The 13630-nt window shown below is 33.2% G+C and overlaps 1 protein-coding gene across 6 annotated transcripts; it reads left to right on the top strand.

Moving 5' to 3' along the window:
• Positions 1-444: 444 nt before the first annotated feature.
• LOC126693443 (uncharacterized) lies at positions 445-4244 on the top strand. Of its 6 annotated transcripts, none has more exons than XM_050389407.1 (3): positions 445-530; positions 2333-2457; positions 2589-4244. In XM_050389407.1, exons 2-3 carry the CDS (start codon positions 2335-2337, stop codon positions 4029-4031), a joined length of 1566 nt encoding a protein of 521 aa, XP_050245364.1. In that variant the 5' UTR covers positions 445-530; positions 2333-2334; the 3' UTR covers positions 4032-4244. The 6 variants fall into 6 exon arrangements, with proteins under 6 accessions (XP_050245364.1, XP_050245363.1, XP_050245361.1 ...); XM_050389406.1 differs by having other exon boundaries at positions 453-530; positions 2190-2457; XM_050389404.1 differs by lacking the exon at positions 445-530 and adding an exon at positions 588-1694.
• The last annotated feature ends 9386 nt before the right edge of the window (positions 4245-13630 follow it).

Raw genomic sequence — 13630 nt, 5'->3', positions numbered from 1 at the left:
TTTCCCCTTCCCTATTATAACTATTGAAGTATAAATAATACTTAAAAATACTATCTTACCACTATTTTTTTAAGCGGCCATTAGTGTTCTAATGAACCCTAGGAACATAAGAGATAGAATTTCATGCATGTGTAACCAAGATAGAGATGTGTAAAGAAATCTCATAAATGAATGATAAAATAAATTGTTAGTATGTACAAGTATAGGAAAAAAAGAAAGAGGAAATGTTAGTATAAAGTCTAGATATGGATTAAAAAAAGAAGAAGATAATAATAGTAAAAGAAAAAGATAAGACAAAAGAGAAAGATAAGTATATATATCTAAGCAAGTAAGCATCAATTCCTTGTCTAATTGCTTCTATTCTTTCTTTTGTGTTGGAGAATGTTTTATGCCAAAGACATAATAATCCTATATATAGAAGAAGTTATAGATGAGTTTCACATGAACTTATCTTTGAAAAAATTAAAATTAAGACAAACTTGGAAGTTTTCCTAGGTGTGTTTTGAAGTCAAAATTGAATTATTCTTATGGTAAGTAATGATGGTTGCTTTTGCAAATTTGTTTATACTTATGTGTTTTTCTATTACTTTTGATAAATAGTAAGTTGATTTACTTGCTTAAATTTTGTTATATATGTTAAATGCAGTACAATTTTAGGCTTATTTATTACTTGAATTAATAGTATATTTTTGTGAGATATATTATAAATGATGCTATGGATACAATAAAAAGCCACAACATATGAAAATATTTTGGATGCCCCAAGCATTTATGTAGTTTTGTCCAAGGGAGTAATAATGGTGGTTTGGTTGGTGGTATTAAAATTATAATGTTGGAACTTTTATTGTGCAAATATAATGTCTTTTTTTAGTACTTGAATTAATATGTAAGTAACCTATTACTTGGGAGTTCGAGCTCCTGCATTTACCTAGCCAAAAAAAAGGTATAATGTCTTTTTTTATTATTATATATATAGAATTAATGTCTTACTATCATTTATTCCTAGTTTTTTATGCCCCTTATCTTTAATTCCATAATTTTATATTGGAGTGTGAGACCACCAAAATCAAAATGAGAGGTTATTATGTTGAACTTTTAAATGGAGACCCGAATCAAATTCAAATCCTTAGTTTTCTATCTTTTAATTAAAAAATACCCTTTGGATTAGAGTATTAATAGCAAATACCAAAAAAACCTACCGTTACTATATAAAAAATTTCACACATGCTACAGCAATGTTCCAACTTTAAAATGTTACAGCCAAATGTTATAATATTTAGTATTATTTTATACCTCTCTTTTCCATTTTTCTCTCTTTTTCGTCTGCTCTCCTTCTACTCTCTTTTCTATTTCTCTTTTCTCTCTCAGACACCTCTCATCTCTCTCCTCCCTTTCTCAGACATCTCTCCTTTCTCTTGTCCCCCTCTGAAGGGGTGGCTGTGATTCCTGAGGAGTCCGATGGTGGTGGAGGATCGTGGTGGTGCTAGTTGTTGTGGCGGTGGATCGTGGTGGCTGGGGTCCGTAAATCCTCCATTTTTTTTTCCTTTTGAGCTCACCCTCTCTTCGTTTTTCAGCCAAACACCTCACTTAAATTCATCTTCGCACCGATTAAACCAGAATATCTTCATTTTCGGTTGATATTTGGTGGTAGTTGTTGAACTGCCGGTGGTGGGCAGGACTATGGGTTTGTTCAGGTTTGATTTATGGGTTGTGGGTGGTGGCTATGGTCTGGCTCTGCTGGGCTGATTTTCTATTGATTTGTGTTTGATTTATTTGGCAACTTTGGTTTGATACTGGATTTGGTTTGGCTAATTTGGGTTTGATGTTTGATTTGTGTTTAATGTTGGATTTGTGCTTGATCTGTTGGGTTTCGAGAAGAAAAAAACGTTGAATTGGGGAGGAGAGAGAGCTTCGGGGGGGAGAGTATGTGAAATCTGAAATGATTGAAAAAAGTTTTTTTTTTTTGTGTTATTTTAATGAGGTGATAATATTATTTTAATGGGTTGAATGTTAAAATGGACATGTATTAAAAGAAATGAAGTAAATTTTGGTAGGTTTAAAATTTTGGTTTAGCACCGCGGATGATAGTGTAAGCATGTTATTTTATTTTTTAAATTGGTGTCCTAAACAATCAATTTTCGGTATAAAACGATGAGCCATACTCTATTATGATTTGATGATTTTTATAGGAACTCAAATGCGTCTGGTGAGGCTGAGAGAAGCAAAAAGAATGCAAAACTTGAGGTTCAAATTGAGAGAGTGAGAAAGAGTAATAGTGAGTGTGAAGAGAGGGAAATAAGAGATTTGACGGTTGCTATCTCTCCTGCAACAGTGATGAGTTTCTTCGAGGGCTCCCTGTACGGTTTGGAAGTCGGTGGAAGCTGCTCCAGTGGCGACTTAAACCAAGATAAAGATGATTCTAACACTGAGAGTGGGAATGCATCTATTTTGAATAGTGTAAGCTTATCTCTCTCTCTCTCTCTCTCTCTGTATGTTTGTTTTGCTCTGTGATATGGATTCAGTATGGGTAGCACCCAGCCCTGTTCTATTAAGTTCTTATTTTTTTAACCAAATTGAATGTTGTCTAGAGGATGGCGCTTCAACACTTTTCTCATCCGCAACATCCGTTGGTCTTTAATGCAAACGAGAGAAGTGGAATTTCTTGTCAGGGGTGTTGGGAACCAGTATGGGGTCCTAGCTACAGTTGTATAACATGCAAATCTTCCTACCATCATAAATCGTGTGCAGAACTGCCCCTTGAGTTGCAGCATCCCTTGCACCCAAATCATCCTCTTATTCTCACCAAAGGCATCAAAAAATATAATAAATGCGTAGATTGCAATGAATTTCGTTTCCAATACATTTATCATTGTTCCCATTGCAACTTCAGCATTCACAGCGGATGTTCTTTCCGACTCACCATCAAATCTGCAGTGCACAAGGACCACGACCACTCATTGACCCGCATTTGGAAGCTAATGAAGTTCACATGCGACTTTTGTGGCAAAGAAGGCAATCTGCCCTTTCTTTGTGTCCCATGCAATTTTGGTATACATACAAGTTGTGCTACTTGCCCACCCACAGTCAAAGTTACACGTCATGAGCACCCTCTCCAGCTCACTCAATCTCTAGAAATCCATCAATCTAATTCTCGAATTTGTCTACTCTGTGTTAAAAAAGTAGACACACATTGGGTTTACTATTGCTCAATATGCGATTTTATTGCCCACCTCCATTGTAGTATGAACCCTAGAAATAAGGCGTACAAAAAACTGGAGGAACTTGTAGAGGAGCAGCTCCATCTATCTGTTGACCCAGCTACTTATGAAGTCAAAAAATTCACTATGGGGGAGGATGGAGCCAAAATAGTCACAGAAATCAAACACTTTACTCACGATCATGATTTAAAACTTACTAACAAGGTTCCGAATAACATAAAATGCAATGGATGCGTACGAGACATTCTCCCTCCATTTTATTGTTGTACTCAATGTAACTTCTTTCTTCATAAATCTTGTGTAGAATTACCCAAAATAAAACGACACCCACTTCATCGACACCCACTCACCCTCAATTATCGGAGCCGTTCTTTTTCTTGTGCATTTTGTGCTGAAGAGTGCAATGGCTTATGCTACAATTGTCAATTTTGCAACTATGATCTCAATGTTCAATGCAGTTTGATCTCAAACACCCTTACTCATGCTTGTCACGAGCATCGTCTTTACCTCTCCAACACAAACACTAAACAAGAGTGTAGTAGTTGTGGTGAGTATCGATATCGAGTATTCTGTTGTGCCACTTGTGAATTTGTTCTAGACTTCCGATGTGCTGCACTACCACAAACTGCATATAACAACCAACATGAACATCCCTTCATTCTCTGTTATAAACCTGAAGATGACTCAGGTGAATATTACTGTGATATTTGTGAAGAAGAACGAGATCCCAAGCAATGGTTTTATTACTGTGCAGATTGCAATTTTCCTGCTCATCTGGAATGTATTCTTGGAAAAAAACCAAATGTCAAGTAACACATATAATGGCCACCAGTTGGAAGACACTACACATTAATTTGATTGTCACCCACAAACAATTACTTTCATTGAAGAAATAAAGACTCCTGTCAATGCCAAAAATGATCTATCAATTTGCGCACTATAATTTCAACATTCATTATAATTGTTTATAAAAAGATAAACGTTGCCTTCTTTGTATATTTATCATTTAGGTTGAGCCTTTTGTTCTTTATTGTTGAATCTAGTGTGTTATTATGGTTGTCTATTAGTATTAGGATTGCTATGTTGTTCCCCACAAAACAATTAACGTGTTGTCACATTTATTAAAGTGGGATTTTAATTGTATTATCAGCCTTATTAAATCTTTCTTCTCAAAAAAATAAGCTTACTAAATCTTCATTTTACCTACCACTACTAACCCATGCGACGCACTAGATTTATACAAAAACAATAGTACAATCATCTATTATTACACAATTAAAATTTCCTTCAATGCTAACCAACCAAACAATATAATTAAATGTAGCTTGTGCCAAATTCAAAATTATAAAAACAGAAATAAGGGATGGAGAAATCTATGATGTAGCTTCGTGAAAATACATACATGAACAAAAAGATTACTACAACTACCATTGGTCCATTAGCATTGAAATTATTTTCATGGTCACACGTTAAATCTCACCCATGTATGTATACTGCTAATAAACAAATTGCAATAAAGATTTAATCATCTAAACCTTAATTAAGTAGAGGAGATAATACAACACATTTGCACTGTAAATAAGAATACGTCATATAACTATTCAACATATAACATAGAGTGATGTAACAAAACTACGCAACGTGCTGTCCTACCGCCCAAAACTACGCAATGTGTGGATAAGTTGTGCCGAGACTTTCTATGGAAATCAATAGACAGCAAGAAAAAAAATGCACTTACTTAGTTGGAAGAAAATCACCTTGACAAAGAATGAAAGAGTTCTGGGCCTTCAAGCAGCTAAGAAAAAAAATACTGCTCATCTAGCCAAGCTTAATTGGAGATTCCATCAAGAGAAAGATTCTTTATGCGTTCGTGTCCTTTTCCCATAAACACTTGAATCGTAGAAGGAACCTCCAGTCCAAGTCTAGAATCTACTCCACGACTTGGTCCGCTCTCTTAGGTGAAGAAGTTATCAAGAATGGTATTAAGTGGATAGCAAGTAAAAATAGTTGCTTATCTCTCTGGTTTGATAAATGGATGAGTAAAAGGCCTTTAAGAAGTCTCATTGTAGGGCCTCGCAATAGAGGGGAGAAAGCCCTTCTTCTCAAAGATTTTATCCAACACAACCATTGGGATTGGGAGAGTATTTCCTCTGTGATCCCTGCTAATTTGCTGCTGAAAATAAAAGCAACACCGACTCCCTTATTTGCAGATGGTAAGGATCGTATCTTTTGGGCTTTCTCTCCAAGTGGAGAGTTTGAGCTTAAGGAGGCCTATAGATTAGCTTGTTCGCAGGCGAAGCTACTCCCCAAGTTGGCACCTTTATGGGAAGTCGGGTTTGGAAAGCTGCCACTCTACCCCAAAATCAAGTGCTTTCTTTGGCAATGTGTTCATCGAAGCAATGTTGTAGCCACATTGGGACCAAGGGGGCCTTTGCCCTCCCAAATTTTTTTTTAAAAGTCAGTAGATACTAGATATATATATATATATATATCTATAAAAGAGTTATCTCTCCTAAAAAGAAAAAGAAAAAAAAGTATAATAGTTATCCATTATTATAGCCCCCTTCCGGTTAATTTTTTTAAAATATATTTATGAATACATTTTGGAAAGAAGAAGACTTGTGTAAAAATTAAGGTATAACAGTTCAAGAACTATACCTAAGTTTTGCCAATTACTACTTCCTTTTATGGCTTAAGTGAACAAGGGATGGGAAGAGATTGTGGAAAAACACTTGTTTCGTTGTTTGGTGGGTGGGAGGAAAAATGAAGAAGGGGAAAAAGAGATTTTTTTTCCTTGTTTGATTGGTGAAAGTGAAGGAAAGGGAAGGGAAAATTAATGATACGATTTTCTTTTCCTCCAAATCTATTACTCCCTTTCTTTCCAATTTGAAAGGGAAGAGAGAGAGATTAAAAGTGAATGTTTAGTTTTTATTTTTTTTATTTTTTAATTAAAAACTGATTCATAATATAAATCATTTCTTTTCACTTTTACCTACTAACCAAACAACATGAGAATAGAAATTTTTTCCTTCTCTTCCCATCCCTCTTCTTCCCCATACTCATTTTCCTTTTCTTTATCTCTGTCTCCATTTTGCCAAACATGATGTAATCCCAAATCTTGTCAAACAAAAGCATAAGGCCTAATTGGGGTTTCTTGAATGTCAATGTGCAGATTCTGATATTGATGTGAATCCAAGTTAAGCTTCCAAATGAAGTGTTGGCTAGTTTGGCGTGTACCCAAGTTGGCTACTTTGTCATTGTCTCAAGATCCCCTTCTATGTTGTAAAGCTCTATGACTTATGATGCTTTTCAATACTTTAGTTTTCCAGATGTAACTATAACTGGTTTTATAGTTTTTTTTGGTTAATTTTATCAATTATTGGAATATTTAATCTTGTTTACTTATAATTTGGATTAAATCCGTGTATCACATTGGTATAGTACTATGATACTATCTCTAAATAATAATAATCATGTCCAACATGCTCTGATTGTGTTAAATGGATGCCCTTTCCCTTTCTTTTTCTTTTTTTCCTCATGAACTCATACATAACAAAAACACACTCTAAGCAATCAACCCAACTTGACAGCCTATGGGTTCTTTTTTCTTACAATACCCAAGCCCAAATAGAAACAAGGATTTTAGGCCCTATACTTGTTGTTTGGTGGACTAGGCTTGACTTACCGCAGCTATATTAGGCTGATTAGGAACCAAGTTGTGCATAAAGACATGGGTCCTACAATACATACACATCCATACATACAAAATATATACATATTGTACAGTAAAGGAACAGTAAAAGGTAAATAAAACGTTAGGGATTCTCAGAAAATAGAATGATATTTCATGATATTAAGTTTTAGTACATTAGGTTTTTCTCTACTAGGATATGTTACGAGGTTCAAATAAGTTCAAAAGTCACAGACTTAGATAGCTTTTTCTAGGCTTCTACGACTTGTGAGGTTTGAATCCCCTTGAATTCAAGTGTATCCTCTAGTGCCTGCCTCAGGATCCCTCACGATGTTTTCCCTATTTTCTCCCTTTTTGAATTCTAAAGGAGTTTTTTAAAGTATCTTTTTGCTCTAATTCACTATTGCTGAATGGCTTTTACTGTTAGCTCCATCCCTTTTTATAGTGTCTTCCTAGAGTTTTTAGTATACCACTGATTCCCTCCATTTGTTGCCCTGAGTACCAAAACCAATGTTGTGTTAGTAACATTGGTGACTAATCCCTTCCTTATTTTCTCATTATTTTCCCCTTTTGAGGTTTCCCTCCCAAAAGTCCCTAGTTGACCTTCCTCTCTTGGGAGGTCCTAAGGATTGACTTTCAATTCCCCTTTTTCCAAAGCTTCTAGATGCTACTTTTCAGACCCACCTTTTGGGTGCTTCACCTTTTGTAATTTTTTCTAAATGGGGAGATTCCTCTCTGTCAAGCTGAAAGATCCCCCAACCACCTTCCTTCATGATCCATCTTCCTGCGTTCCCCAAGGTACCAAACTTCTTTCATGAAGTGCTGATTTCTAAGTCATTAGCCCTTTTTCTGAATCATGGGCGGCTAATGGGACATACTCATCCTCGTTCTCTGTGTTCATGGGCATGCTCCCTTAAGCTATCCCTATCCCAGCTGATCTCCTTCTACATACCCCGAGGATCCTAGGTTTCTGGGAATCCCCAGGTGTCTTGTTTCAACTCCCTTTCTAAGATCCTCTGCAAATTTCTTTCACAAGGGCTAGGTTGAGCTTCCTTTTTTTCCTTTTTCTTTACTTCCTAAGGCCCAAAGCTTACACATTCATGAGTTTGGACCTCTTCCTACTTATTTTAAGTAGTCCTTAACTAGCGGGTTTGGACCTTGCCCCTTCTTTGAAAGCCCAAATGATTCTTAAATTCCAATTTTGTATTGGTTTGGGCCTTGATACAATGCTTATGATATTTTTGACCTCAACACACCCAAAAAAAAAATCTCCAAATCTCAAGTTAGGACTTAGAGAAAATTATACCACCTCAACATTAAATTGATCAAACAAAACCATGAAAATTTCAAGCATCCATTAACTCAATCAATGCCATATAAGCATCCCAAAGACTTTCTTGAAGGAATAATGGTAGGGTTATTACAAATTTTACTACATGAAACTTACAAACTGATGTGTAACCAATTATCAAAACACATTTCAAAGATTCATTATTTAGTAATTGAAGTCCATCAATCGTATACATAGCTACATCAGTTTATACAGTAAAACTTGTAGTACTTAATAGTATTTTCCTTTTTTTGAAAATTTTTCATAACAATAGAACTGCAAGAATCAACATAAATATCCTCAGAATTGCGAGAGCTCAAATGAGTTTTTTTATTATTAAGCTAAACAAGCTCACCCTTCCTAAGTTCGAAGTAGTTTTACCACTAAAGTTGCTTGAATAAAAGTATTACCATGGCATTTACTTGGCAATAATACATCTCATTCTTCATAAATCAAGCAAACCAGGCTATGTAAAAGAATCTACTGGCTAGTAAGATATCTCACTTGCATTATCTTTCATAAGCGAACTGCAAACTTTTATTAATCTCAACGAAACTATGTGGGATAAAGCATCAGGAAAGGAAAGCAATTGAAATGTGATCCAGAAAACAAACAAGGTTTCGAAAATAAAAAATGTATTTTGAAATCGGCTCTTTTGTAAGTTTGAATAACAAACAATTGCTCTCCTTAATTTTTTCCCCCTTCTAGTTATTGAATACAACCCAATATCACATCCTTCAACTTGCAATTTATTACAAGTGTGATATTTTTTTCTTTTCTTTTTTTTTTTTCTCTTTTGATAAATACGATAAAATTACAACCTATAATGTCCACTCCATAATAATTGCTCTTTATCATCAGGTCAAAACACCAATTGATTATTAGTGTAAGTAGAACTCGAACTCCCAAATCTCTTATTCGACAGCAAAAAAACTTTATCAATTAAGCTAACTAGAATTCACATGAATTTTAATACCATAAAAAATTATCATTATTTGTAAAAGTTTAAATTGATTGATAAGAATAATAAATTTAATCCTTTAACTATTATTCTAACTTTAATTTCATTTGTACTTCACTCACTTCCAGTAAAGAGTGTTCACATATTTTATAGTGAGAGTGGATTGCAAGCAATATAGATTGAAGAAGGCGACATGATGGATTTATGTGAAGACAAAAAAGTGGATATAGATGCCAATCAATTACGTAAAGTCGAGAACTGTGGAACATCCTGCAATAATTCACAACTATGCCTGTTTTGGCTTATTTTCTAGTTTATTTTGTTTATTTAACTAAGTACTTCATTTTTAAAATTAATTAACTAATTAATTAATTAAAATTAGTCCTGTAATTTTGGGAAATAAAAATAATTATTACGATAATTATTTTACACAGTTATGCTTTTGTGCAAGCAATGGGTATTTAACTATTTATCTTAATAGTTGTAAACTTCTATTTTACAAAGAAAAAAATAGTTAAACACGGAGATTTTTTTTTAACTGTATTTAATAGGAAAATAGGGAAATGAAAAATCATTGTGGTTTGGAGAAGGATTTTTTTTTTTTTTTTCTTTGGTTCCAGATTGGAAAAAGAAGTTAAGGATAAGGGAGAAAGTTAAATTTATTGTCTTTTTATTATTATTTATGTTTATCTATTTATTTATTATGTTATTTAAGGAGAACTTCATTAAAATGTGAAATACTGAAATGTCACCTTCAACCCCAATTAGTGATACTATGCCAAGACTCAAAGGTCCCAAAAAAATATTTTGCACGAGAGGAAAAAATAAAATAAATAAATAAAAATTTGTGGATGAAAATTGAAAGGGTCCCAACTCCAATGGTTGATTGAAAAGAATCAAGAAAATATGAGGTTAAGATTTTCCTTCTGCGCCTGTGTGGAATCAAAAGATTGGACCATTTTACTTGTTCGCATCAGATTTTCCACTTCCCAAATAGACAAAGGTTGTGATGACCACTCATTTGTTGCATTCTCAACCACATTGTTGTCATTATTTTCCTTGTTTTGTCCAGATATACTCTATGATTGAGGTTGAGGTCTATTTTTGCTTGCTGCTGGATCTCATTCAATCCTTGTCCCCAACTCTATCCACTAATATTACCCCCAATAACAATTTTAGGACCACTAATTAAAAATATGGTGAACTCTTGTCGGTAAGGCCGGTGATGGAGGGAAAAAAGAAATGGAAAATTTTTGACTAATTAATTGATTGTCTAAGATACTAGTTCTATGTTGAACTTTTTGGCATTGGGTAGAAATCTAACCAAGAAACTCAAATTCAAATGATAAGTCCAAGTTTTTAAAAGTTACAGTATTAGGTTTCAAAAATTAATACAAATTCAAATTCTTCTAAAATATGCACCTTATTATTTTTTTAGAGATATGCTAGATATATTAGCTCATAATATAAGCACAAACCCTAGACTTCTAGTACAAGTAAGAAATTTGTCTTGCATATAAAGTAGGCGGACTTCATCTTATACTATTAGCTAATATGTCTAATATATTTCTAACATATTTCAAGATTTTTGATAATTCCATTACATGGATAACCCTTCTTACACTCAAATTTATGTTCAGTTTGCTCCCCGTAATATATATGGTATACAAAACCAAGGACAGACCCAAGGGTTCCCCCCCCACCCCACCCCAGGCCCAATTTTTTTTTTACTTGTTATATTTTTAATTTTTTGTAGTTAGGCCCCCCCTTCCAAAACCTTAGGTCTCTCTCTTCTTCAATCAGCCTAATCCAACTAGCAACTATACAACCCAAAAATTTAATAAAAACAATAAAAGCATTCACAATTGTAATTGTATTTTAGCAAAAAAGTTATTTTAACACCAAAGAATCAAAAAACTGTGTTATTGGAAAAGCTAAAGCTAATTTGTTTACAATTACAACCCCCTCTTCCATTAATTAAAAAACTCAAATTCTCTCTCTTACTTTATTATTTTAATGAGTTGTTTATATTATTTTAAATGAAGTGATAAAAAAAATAGAACATTTAATGTTTGGCGTATTGTAAAGTAAGGTGGTAAAATAGATAATGTAATTTTTTGAAATGCTAAAAGCTAAATTTTTTAGCACTACTTTGAATGCTCTAATTTCATCCAAAATATATATATATATATATATATATTGACCAACATAATATTAAAAAACAATATTATTGTGTTTTTTTTTTTCTTAATTGATAGATGATTGCATCTTAATGTATTAAGAAATAATGATTTTGTGTATTTATAATTTGTTAATACTATATGGATGCCTATTTAGAGTTTTTTTTTTTTTTTGCTTATACTGCAACCTCCTCTAACTTAAAATCTTGGATCCATCTCTGTACAAAACTCTCTATTGTAAATAATTTGCACATAAAATAAGTTCTTCTAGCTTGAACTTTGTTTTGTTGAAAGAGGAAAATCTGCAAGAAGTTCACCAATTTCGTCTCCATCCAAACAATTTTCCATTAGAACCCTATAATAAATGAGAAAATTTTGGTAATTATAATTTTTTTTTCCCCAAATTGAAGAAAAGAAGGAAAATGTTAAGGATTATAGTTGTGAGAAGACACCTTATGAGTTATTGAAACATGGATAAACAAATCACAGAGATAAAATCAAACTATTTATTTTAACTATGGCCTAACACAATGTATTGCAAAAGAATCAAAATCTTCTTAATTAATTGATATTATATATGTAATTTTCATTCAAAATAGTCCATGGATGATATGAGAATCAGAATTTGAGACTTATTCTCCCGTTGATTAATGTCTGAACAAAAATTTGACTATTACTGGTTAGAAGAAAAAAATGAACTCATAAAATGATGATTTGGCATTATCTTGTCTATCTTCTTGCATGCTTAATATAAAGCAAGTTCATCATAATCTACACCAATACACCATGTTGCTCTTTGTCAAAGAACATAAACAATTGAATTTGCCAACGAGGGATGGTTCAGTTGATTGGCTCAGACACTTTGTCTAACTCACCTAAATTTGAATCAAGTTGCCAGCAATCCTTTGTTGATAGACATCCATAAGGATTGACCGGTAAGGGTCTGTTTGGATAGAACTTATTTTGCTAAAACTGAAAATTGAAAACTGAAAATATTGTAGTAAAATAATTTTTAAATGTGTGAATAGTACCGTGGGACCCATTTTTAATGGAAAAAATTGATAAAAAATGAAATTTGTGGGTCCGTGAACAGTGCACGGATGCACTGTTCATGAAAAACTGGTCAAATGTTGCGGTTACTGTTCATGTACAGTACATGAACAGTAACCGCTTGTGAGGGAGAAAACGCGTGAAAAAAAAAAAAAAAAAACAAAACAAAAAAAAACAAATAAACGCAACGCAGCAAACACAACATTTCTATCCAAACATTACCTAAGTCTTAACCTGAGCACCTTGCACAAAAATTGGCATAGTTTAGCTGACCCCATTTGTTGTTTACCAAAAAAGTAAAATATAAAACATAAATAAACAGTTGAATTCTTTGTCAAAGAAAAGGAAGACCGGTTTCTGAGGAATTCGTTGGAAATGCGATTCAAAATGGACCTGGTCTACCTGATTGTGTGGCTAACCAAACCTGTCCCAGCAAAATTAATTGTTTCGTAAGACTTTTTTTTTGTGGCAGAGAATGAGGTCTATAAAAGATACTATTATACAAAGCTTTCAAAGTTGACAATGTGGGGTCCACTAATCAGGCACAAAAAGTGGGGCCCACTCATCTCCATAACAACATCAGTTTCAGGAAAACAAACCCTGACCAACCCCAATGGCAAAGGCTGATCCCATTCCATTCCTTGTCACTTTTGGCTTTGCCCATTCCCAAATTCAAGCTTAATTTTCTGATATTTCAGCATTTATTTTACTATGTTGAGATTAGATGCAATACTTAGGGTGCCATAGCAATAAATAATTGAAATTAAAAGCTAGAAAAAGAAACTTTTAATCTCAATTATTAAATAAAAAATATTAAAAATAAGTAAAAAGTTAAAATTAAAAATATTTTTAAAAAATTGTGAAGGAAATGAGATAATTGCCCGGATTCCAATCCCACTTCACTAGCATATGGGTGATCTCATACATACAGCCATACTGAGGCGAAGTGGGAAGGTGTTAAAATAGTACAATATTAATTTTTGTGTTATTCTCATACTTGAAAACTGATAGTTTACTCTTGCCCAAAAAGGAAAAAAAAATGATTTACACCAACATGCTTTTAAGTTTATTGAAAGGAAAATTATAAAAAATTTATAAATTTTATTTTAAAGAATTACAAATTGACATAGTAATGAATGTAATTTATATCATTTTCAACAATATTTATAAATGAATGTTTAAATTATTTATGTGATCGGT

The sequence above is a fragment of the Quercus robur genome, chromosome 7, assembly GCF_932294415.1.
Source record: "Quercus robur chromosome 7, dhQueRobu3.1, whole genome shotgun sequence".
NCBI lineage: Eukaryota > Viridiplantae > Streptophyta > Magnoliopsida > Fagales > Fagaceae > Quercus > Quercus robur.
The sequence above is the reverse complement of the archived record's forward strand: the minus strand, read 5'-3'. Positions and strand labels throughout refer to the sequence as shown.

Bases quoted from the DNA above. Each gene is read 5' to 3' on its own strand.
- LOC126693443 (XM_050389402.1), top strand. The intron at 2,458-2,588 runs GTAAGCTTATCT...AATGTTGTCTAG, and splicing joins ATGCATCTATTTTGAATAGT to AGGATGGCGCTTCAACACTT.